Source organism: Rhinichthys klamathensis, unplaced genomic scaffold (assembly GCF_029890125.1).
Source record: "Rhinichthys klamathensis goyatoka isolate OS25496 unplaced genomic scaffold, OSU_Roscu_1.1 h1tg000329l_1, whole genome shotgun sequence".
NCBI classification, from domain to species: Eukaryota; Metazoa; Chordata; class Actinopteri; order Cypriniformes; family Leuciscidae; genus Rhinichthys; species Rhinichthys klamathensis.
The window spans coordinates 2,186,676-2,196,809 of NW_026606844.1; the positions used below are offsets into that span (position 1 = coordinate 2,186,676).

Consider the following 10,134-nt stretch of genomic DNA (forward strand, 5'->3'; position numbering starts at 1 on the left):
TATCCCACAGATTCTCTATGGGGTTCAGGTCAGGAGAGTTGGCAGGCCAATTGAGCACAGTAATACCATGGTCAGTAAACCATTTACCAGTGGTTTTGGCACTGTGAGCAGGTGCCAGGTCGTGCTGAAAAATGAAATCTTCATCTCCATAAAGCTTTTCAGCAGATGGAAGCATGAAGTGCTCCAAAATCTCCTGATAGCTAGCTGCATTGACCCTGCCCTTGATAAAACACAGTGCACCAACACCAGCAGCTGACATGGCACCCCAGACCATCACTGACTGTGGGTACTTGACACTGGACTTCAGGCATTTTGGCATTTCCTTCTCCCCAGTCTTCCTCCAGACTCTGGCACCTTGATTTCCGAATGACATGCAAAACTGAGCAACAGTCCAGTGCTGCTTCTCTGTAGCCCAGGTCAGGCGCTTCTGCCGCTGTTTCTGGTTCAAAAGTGGCTTGACCTGGGGAATGCGGCACCTGTAGCCCATTTCCTGCACACGCCTGTGCACGGTGGCTCTGGATGTTTCTACTCCAGACTCAGTCCACTGCTTCCGCAGGTCCCCCAAGGTCTGGAATCGGTCCTTCTCCACAATCTTCCTCAGGGTCCGGTCACCTCTTCTCGTTGTGCAGCGTTTTTTGCCACACTTTTTCCTTCCCACAGACTTCCCACTGAGGTGCCTTGATACAGCACTCTGGGAACAGCCTATTTGTTCAGAAATTTCTTTCTGTCTTACCCTCTTGCTTGAGGGTGTCAATGATGGCCTTCTGGACAGCAGTCAGGTCAGCAGTCTTACCCATGATTGCGGTTTTGAGTAATGAAACAGGCTGGGAGTTTTTAAAAGCCTCAGGAATCTTTTGCAGGTGTTTAGAGTTAATTAGTTGATTCAGATGATTAGGTTAATAGCTTGTTTAGAGACCCTTTTCATGATATGCTAATTTTTTGAGACAGGAATTTTGGGTTTTCATGAGCTGTATGCCAAAATCATCAGTATTAAAACAATAAAAGACCTGAAATATTTCAGTTGGTGTGCAATGAATCTAAAATATATGAAAGTTTAATTTTTATCATTACATTATGGAAAATAATGAACTTTATCACAATATGCTAATTTTTTGAGAAGGACCTGTAGTTCTTTTCCATGCTGATTTTAGTTTTTCTATATAGGCCTAGTTATTTTGTGTGTCTGTGTGCATGCTGTAGACTATATAGTTATTTTCCATGCTGATTGTAGTTTTTGTATATAGTTATTTTGTGTCTGTGTGCATGCTGTATATAGTTCTTTTGAATTTGTGTGTGTGTGCATGCTGTATTTAGTTCTTTTCAATGCTATATGTAGTTCTTGTATATAGTTATTGTGCGTTTGTGTGTCTGTGTGCATGCTGCATATAGTTCTTTTCCATGCTGTATGTAGTTATTGTATATAGTTATTGTGTGTGTCTGTGTGCATGCTGTATATAGTTCTTGTGAATTTGTGTGTGTGTGTCAAGTCAAGTCAAGTCAAATATATTTATATAGCGCTTTTCACAATACAGATTGTATCAAAGCTGCTTCACAGTATCAATCAAAACAACTTAACAGTGTTTGTTTATTACTGGAAAAGACATCCAAGTTTGGTAGAGCTGATCAGTGGTATGATGGGTCATTTAATTTGAATATCCCCAATATTGTGTGCATGCTGTATATAGTTATTTTCCATGCTGTATGTAGTTCTAGTATATAGTTATTGTGTGTCTGGGTGCATGCTTGCATGCTGTATATAGTTCTTTTCCATGTTGTTTGTAGTTTTTGTATATAGTTATTGTGTGTCTGTGTGCATGGGAAATCCGGAAATTACAAAGGTAAACAACAGCACGACACACGTAGATGGTGCACGTGTCAGCAACGTCTTTGTTATTAAACATTGTGAAGTGCTGTTCCAATCCCATCTATACCTATCTGAGCCCATGTGGTCTCACACACTCACTCACTTAGCACCTGAGATCAATTAAGTCTGTGAGTCTTTAGTCCTTAGTCCTCAGGTCTCACTTTGGGATTGGCCCTTCATGTGTGTATATAGGAAATGGGCTCATTAAATCAACATAAGGCCTTAACTATATTAATTTTAGTCACTTACCAGGAAGCAGTATAGGGTGCCCTTTGACCTAAGTCATCATATGTTAAGTTTGAGTGTGTAATGGGTCACCTAAAAGCAGTTCTGATTGACTAGGCCAATTTCGACGTGTTAAAATCGCTTAAAATCGTTTTTTAAGGTTTCCCTATTCACAGACCTAAAACAGGTAGTGCAACCCAAAATTTTCAATGTTAACATTCAGATTCATATTCTACACATCCAGACCTTTCAGAAAAGTATGGTTTTGTTGGGAGGTGGGGGGGGGTGCACGGTAGGCCTATGTAGCTCGCCGCCTATAAAAGAAGTCGGACATCACATTTTTGTATACATTTTTATTTCTTTAAATTAGTAAGCTACAGGACACCGTCTTTCAAAACATTGTACCCAAATGCACTTCCGAATGCGCCTCTGTTCATTTCAAACCAAACTGACGCCCGTAGATCAAATTCTGCAGGTAAAATTACAACAATAAGGTGACTTGGACTTGACTTGAATTGACTTGACATAGCCTGTGACTTGACTTGACTTGCCCTGGAAAAAAATACTTGAGACTTGAAGGTTAGACTTGTTGAGACTTACTTGAGACTTGCACATGTGTGACTTGGTTCCATCTCTGCTGAATTGCCTGATGAACGTTACTGTGAACGCGTTCATTCTGGTGTCTGTGAACGCACGCTCTCTCAGTTTAACTGTGTTCAATAGGGTGCCAGATTTCTATAGAGCCTTCCAGGCGAAAACCCGGCTAAAACACACGTAAACAGGCCTTAATATGTAGCGGAAAAAAACCCCAATCTGGCAACACCAGCTACCAGTGTCGCACCGCGGCCGCCGCATGCTAGCCTGGTTTTACCAGACTCTCGTACATTGCATTTGTACAGAGAGTCTGGCACCGCTCCATTGACAATCGTTAACTTCCTTGTAGGCGGGTACTCTATTGAAGTCTAAAACTATTGGATCTGCCCAGAGTCACTCTGGATCTGCCACCAATCGCTAACGTTTGCTCGTGATGTATGTCGAACTCCGTGGGGAGGAGGGCCACATCATGGCCAAAATAAACCTAAGCAAAGATTGTTCTTGCTCCGGCTTTAACTTCTTAATATTCGGCAGCGTTGCTACAACGGACCGAATGGCTTCGCTCGCATCTTTCTCCGCTGCCATTACTGAACTACAACTCAAAATAACGCACGACGTCATCGTTCTCAGCCACTCCCTCTGTTCGCTGATTGGCCCTACAAAAAATTGATCGGAGAAAACCAAAGTCTACAGCACAATCCCAGACGTAGTACTGAAGGAAAATGAAATTGAGCGGAAGTGCGTAGGAGGGCGGAGCCAGGCTAGCCGCATGCGTCATCAAGACAAAAAGCAGCATGTATTCGACAAAGCAGCGAGCGAGGAGGCGTCGTATGATTATTTAAACGAGTTGTATGACAAGGTCGGTGAGGATGGGAAAAATCTTACATTTCTGTGCAAACTTTGCCCGTCGATAAAATAATTCCTGTCTGTGGTTGTATATGGGCTGTGGCAATAATTAAAAAAATTTAAAAAAAAGCTGGCAGCAACATAATTATGGAAAAAAAGACCTATGAACTAGTTCATTTTTTGAAGTATGAACTATAACCTGATCTAGTTCATTTTAAAATTTGTGAACTGAACTTTGAACTAGTTCATGTAGAAAATGAACTTTCCCAACACTGCACATCACCAATAAGTCAACAAGCAGCACTTGTAAAGAGGGCAGATGGGACTAAAATGTGTGTGTTGGTGCTGATGAGCTGTGAATAAAATAAACAAGCTACAGAAAAATATTGGTACAATCAGCTCTGCCCTGGTTTGAGGTCTACTTTTTTTCTTTGAATTTGTCTGATAAAAACCTTCTTTACCTCATCTGTTCTCAAACAATAAATGAGGGGGTTGATCATGGGTGGTAGCAGACTATACATCATAATAATGACTAATCGCAAATCAGTACTGAACTTTATATTAATATTGTGTGTCACAAGGTGACAAATCTAGCGGAACTAATTTCCGCTAGGAGTGTGTTTCCCCCCGGGACGATTTCACCGGCACACCGTGCTGGTCTGCTTGTTGTCAGTTGCCATGACAGCGGCAGCTGATTAGCTAAGCGGTGCCAGGTGCGGGTGTTTGGTGTGGGGATCTGTGATTGGGAAAACACGGCCCAGAGAGGCAGTTAAAAGGAAAAGGAAAAGGCATTTGAGTGTGGTACTCCCCCGGGAGAGATCGATTCCTTTGGCAGTGGCTTGGGTTTGCTGGGATCTTTGGAGCGGCTGTGAGGATCTGACTGGAAAGGGGTGCAACGGTGATTGAGGGAGTGCAAGCTGGAACGTGAATTCGATGTGAAGTGAGTGAATTGTGGAGATTGAGTCAAGATTGGAGAATGCCATCACTTGAGGGAGAAAGATAAGTAATGAAACACCGGATCCGTGTAAATGCATGTCTTGCACTGAATTGGATAAGGAATTGTGAAGTGTGTTGACCACAAATATAATTACCACTAAGAGTGTGAACTGATTCATCTTTGAAACCCTGATATCTTCTGCGTGTGAAAGAGTGTTGAAGACGCTGTGTTCCATGCGATGCGAAATCCTCTGCATCTCATCAGCTTCTGAGTGTTGAATCAGCGCAACAGTGGAGGGATTGAACATTGGGTGAGTGCTGGCCTTATTGCACTAAGATTTGAGAGTGGATTGCGGTGCCTGAATTGAAGTGTCACACAGTATTGGACTTGACGTGAAGTTGCAGTGTGTGGATGTACATGTTTATTTAACCGCCAGTTATTCTCCAGTTCACATTCTCGCCAGTGTTTGCGGAACGAAGCCCTCAGGTTGGATGAGTATGTTCCACTTCGGCCACCAGGTCCTATGATATGGGAGAGGAGTGTGATTGTCCTGTTTAACTTGTCCTGTCTATTTAAATAGAACATTCCTCTGCCACCGCCTTGTGTGCTGCCTGTTCAGAGGAAAGACACACCCCAGCCTTCGTGTTACCGTGGGAACCACCCAGCCCAGCCGTAAGCCTGATTCCCCATTATACGAAAGGATCATGTTTGTTCTTGTATCAAATGCTCCGTCTATTTAAGGTTCTTCTGCCACTGCCTTCTTGGGTGTTGCCTGTTCGGAGGAGAGACACACCCCAGCCCTAGTGCCTGTGTGGAGCAACCCAGTCCAGCCGTAAGCCGATTCTCCATTATACGAAAGGATCCTGTTCGTTCTTGTATCAAAGGCTTTGCCTATTTAAATAGAAGATTCTTCTGCCTCGGCCTTCTCGTGCGCTGCCTGTTCAGAGGAGAGACACACCCCAGCAGCAGCGCTGCTTGTCCCGAACCACCCGCTCCAGCCGTAAGTCCATATTTCACCGAAATAGAATTGAACCTGCACACTTGTCTCTGTCCTGGATTATACAGGGTACCCTTGTCTCTGGCTGGAGCCGTCAAGGGCGGAAAGGCACTCGGGGGACCTCACACCTGCTGCTCAGTGATGCCACGGGGGAGAGCACCCTACACGGAGGAGACCTGCCTACCCGACTACCTACCTGACCGGCAGCGAGTCCTCCTCCTGGACTCCATCGCCCCCTGTGCCGATCACCTCCCGAATAGCTGACGCTTGGGAAAAACTTACCTGCTACCCACCTGTCCGGTGGAGAGAGTCCCCTCCTGGCCCGTGGTCCCGGCCCTGGTCTGCCCGGACCGTCGTCCGCCTGTATTACGCCGAAAAGAGCCTCCTTACCACGTTACTTACCTGCACGCCAAACGGGCGTTCGGCCCCCTCCTCCGTGGCTGCCAGTAACCCGGGCCTCCACAGTGAACCCCTCGGCCTCCTCCTCCCTGGAAAGAGAGACGAAGCCCGCATTAAGACTTTTAATTCTTGTTTTTATTCAATAAAGATTGTTATTTTTAGAAATTCTTCTTGTCTGCCTGGTCTCTGGTACGCTCCTCGGTGGTCCTGGGTTTGAGGGGTGGGCGCAGTCTGGCTTGCCCCCCCCGACCTGTGACAATTGCTTGATAAATAATTAAAACACCTGGGTAGGAAAAAAAGAGCAATTATGATGAGCTGAGGACTGCAGGTGGAGAAAGTCTTCATCCTTCCTTGAGCGCTATATATACGCAGAACTACCACAATGATGGCGCAGTAAGAGAAAACAATAACAGCAAGAGAACCCAGTAGTACTATCATAGCATGAATGAATGCTGGATAACTATATTCTTCTCTGTCTGTGCATGCCAGTGTTGTGATGGCAATATGATCACAGTAACAGTGCACAATGGTGTTACTTGCACAATAAGGGAGAGGGTAAGCTCGAATGACCATCATCAAAGGGCCTACCAAACCCAACATCCAAGAGCCCAGAATCAAAAGGAGTACATTTCTGTTTGTCATGATACTATGATAACGAAATGGGAAACAGATTGCTGCATAGCGATCTATAGCCATTACTGCCAACAAACGTGCAGTGACTGAGCCAAAATAGTGCACAAAAAACATCTGAATAAAGCAACCCAAGAATGAAATGGTCCCATCTTGGAACCAATACCTGCTAATTATCTTTGGCAATGTAGTGGTGCTGAATAGTACATCACACACAACAAGATTTATAATGAAATAATATACAGGCTTCTGAAGGCTCTTAGTCATTACAAACAATGTAAAAAATACAGCATTCCCAACCATTGTAAACACATAAACAAAAAACAGGAGTGCTGATAAAAGGCCATAGTAATGAGGCTGGAAACCCGATTATGACAAAATCCTTTACAAAGCTGACGTTTCCCACTGGCATGATGAGTTAAAGTCCGTAGAACAGTTTTAGAAATCTGTATGTACACAATACATAATTCACAGTTTAAATGTAAATACACATTTTTCAAAAGAAAAATGCAGATAATTTTGATAATTGTAATCAACCAAAGGAGTTTCGTTTGATAATTCCAGAATCAACCTGTCATCGGCTGGTTAAGAAAATTTAGAACGAAGGCACACTAGATTGCATACCTCTTTCACAAGGTACCATAAAGTGCATTCTGCTTCAAACACAGATATATGCCAGTTAACCGACAATTGTTTATGAATATATAGAAGGGAATGATGTAAAACAGCTGATGCACGGCTCCAGGGATAATCAGTTCTTTATACACTCTCAGAAAAAAAAAGGTACAAAAGTTGTCACTGGGGCGGTACAACTTTGAACATTAATTTGCCTCTAAAGGGTGTATATTAGTACCTTAAAGGGTTAGTTCACCCAAAATGAAAATTCTGTCATTCATTTCTCACCCCCATGTCATTCCAAACCCGTAAGACCTTTGTTCATCTTTGGAACAGAAATTAAGATATTTTTGATGAAATCCAAGAAGTTTCTGAACTAGCCATAGGCAGCAACGTCATTGCAACTTTTAAGGCCCAGAAAGGTGGTGAAGACATCGTTAAAATAGTCCATGTGACGACAGTGGATCAACCTTAATTTTATGAAGCGACGAGAATACTTTTTGTGTGCAAAAAACAAACAAACAAACAAAACAACAAAACCTGGAAGCACTGCACTGTTTACACTAAGTGAATAGCGAAGGAGAATGACATGGAAGAGAAGAGATTGTTGAATAAAGTTGATATTTCCCAAAAATCAGGGCACCTCAGTTGTGGTTAGGAGAGTGGAAGAGAGCACTGTTCATTCACCCCACCTTTCCTACTGAGACTCGAACCCACAAACTTCGATTACAAGTCTGACTCTCTAACCATTAGGCCACAACTGTACACTCAAAAAAGTTGTGCAACTGCAAAATCAATGTCAATGAGAGATTAATTTTGCCTCAGAACGTCTTCATGTTGGGTCCAGCCTAAGGATTTAGATGTGATGTCCTTAGACCGGACCCAACATGAAGACGTTCTGAGGCAGAATGAATCTCTCATTGACATTGATTTTGCAGTTGCACAACTTTTTTGAGTGTACAGTTGTGGCCTAATGGTTAGAGAGTCAGACTTGTAATCGAAGTTTGTGGGTTCGAGTCTCAGTAGGAAAGGTGGGGTGAATGAACAGTGCTCTCTTCCACTCTCCTAACATTTTTTTGAGTATACTGTAACGTACTTTTCATTTAGAGTATTCTTTGACCTTTTGGGCTTTTGCAGACATTCAATACTATAAAATATTCAATTCAATGCAGTACAAATAGTACACAATACTTTCACCCTACAAAATTGTGATTACTATACTTTTTATGTAATTTCGAAATTAGTTTACTGTACACAATATAATTTTTTTCTGTAACTACATGATCTACAGTTTTTGATGTAGTGTTTAATAAATGCAATTTAGTGTTTATATATTGATTGGCTGTGTATGATCTGAAAGCATTGTTTGATTTTAAGAACTGGTTAAATTTGTTTTGAGGCAATTGTTTTTGATTTTGCCATAAGAGTCAGGGGTTTTGTGAATATAGTTTGAAGATTGGTTTTGTGTTTAAAGTTGTGAGAAAATGAGAGAAGATTTCAAGAAATGTGTCTTAGCAATTGTTAAAAACTAGTAGCCTACCTAAAGCAGTACGTAAGATCCACTTTCCTGTAGAGTTTTAATCCAACCCTGATCAAACTCACCTGTCCAAAGCTTCCAAAGGATGCATTTTAAGCATCCCTAGTTCAGTAGTCAGGGCACTAATCAGGGAATCTGTCATTTTAAGGGCTGTCTCAATTGCAAAATACTTCCAGTGCACTGAAACGTTCACCCTACAATGCACCGTGAAAACCAGGGAGCATCGATGCTCCCTATGTTCCCATACAGACGTTCTGAAGCACGAAACATAAATCACTCAAGCCAACTCACCACACATAATGCACATCATAGATGTTTTGAAAAAACAAACAACCTGTTATTTAATTATATTTCAGCATACATTTATACATTGCTCGAGAGGTATTACCTGAATGGTACATATTGTACCTTTTGATTTTTTTTTTTTAAACGTGTGTAACATTTTTTAAAAACATTATTATTATTATTATTATTATTATTGTTGTTGTTGTTGTTATTGATTATGTCGAGTATGTTATGAGCTAAGAATTTATAAATGATCATTTTAAAATTGCAGTTTATTTAGCACTTGGTGTTTATAGTGTTTTTTGTGATATTTTGGTAACACTTAAGGTTCCATTAGTTAACTTTAGTTAATGCATTAACTAACATTTAAAGGTGCCCTAGTATGTTTTTTTTTATTATTTTATAATGTTTCCTGGGTTACCCTTATAATGTTAGTATGTTTTTTAGATAAAAAATAATCATACTTTAGAAATAAATGGCATTTTTCCTAGCCTGCTTTTAGCCTCTGATTTGAACACTCTGTTTGAAGGGGCGTGTCTGCTGTGGGATTCAGTGTAACCGCGGCCACTGCTGTGATTGGCTGACATGCTTGCATATGAAATAGCTACGCATTACATGTGAAACTCTCTCCCGAATACTTTTACTACTGCTTTTATACGTTTTTACTATAACAGCTATCGAGATTAACGAATCGTGAGATGTTTTTAAAGTATTTAGATCTATTCCCATCACATAAAATGTTGCCGTGATGAGCATTGAGCAGATGACAGTGTGTTGATCGCGAGAATGAAGATCTTATCATTGCAAAGCAGTTTCTGCACTCTCTCTGCTTTCACCAATGCAAACACGATGATGTAAATACAGTAAGAGCTTCGTTGTGCAGTAACGTGCGTCATTGATTTCATAACGAGTTTGGCAAGTGTCCAGATAAACTCGCGCTGTGTGGAAAGATTGTTCTTTGATCGCTTTCTGTATATAATTTGTTCACAATTTAAATACGATTATTTTCATCCTACTAAAAGAAACGATGTGAAGCTGATATTTTAGTCACTGGCTTGACTTACTGATGCATAAACAGTATTGAACGATTTTGAGAGAAAGAACTGTCTGAACTTGAACAATTACACATCAGAAAGTGTTGCTTGGTAGCTCGATAAAGCTCGATCCGAGGCCAGCTCTGTATTGGCCCAAGTTGAGGAAACAGT

General features: G+C 41.6%; 1 protein-coding gene across 1 annotated transcript; it reads right to left on the bottom strand.

The window, feature by feature from the left end:
* Positions 1-2,669: 2,669 nt before the first annotated feature.
* On the bottom strand, positions 2,670-6,904 carry LOC130105810 (olfactory receptor 142-like). Its single transcript, XM_056272002.1, is given in 4 exon segments — positions 2,670-2,735; positions 3,982-4,099; positions 6,125-6,850; positions 6,852-6,904. Coding segments are annotated over 4 exon segments (963 nt in total).
* Positions 6,905-10,134: the final 3,230 nt, after the last annotated feature.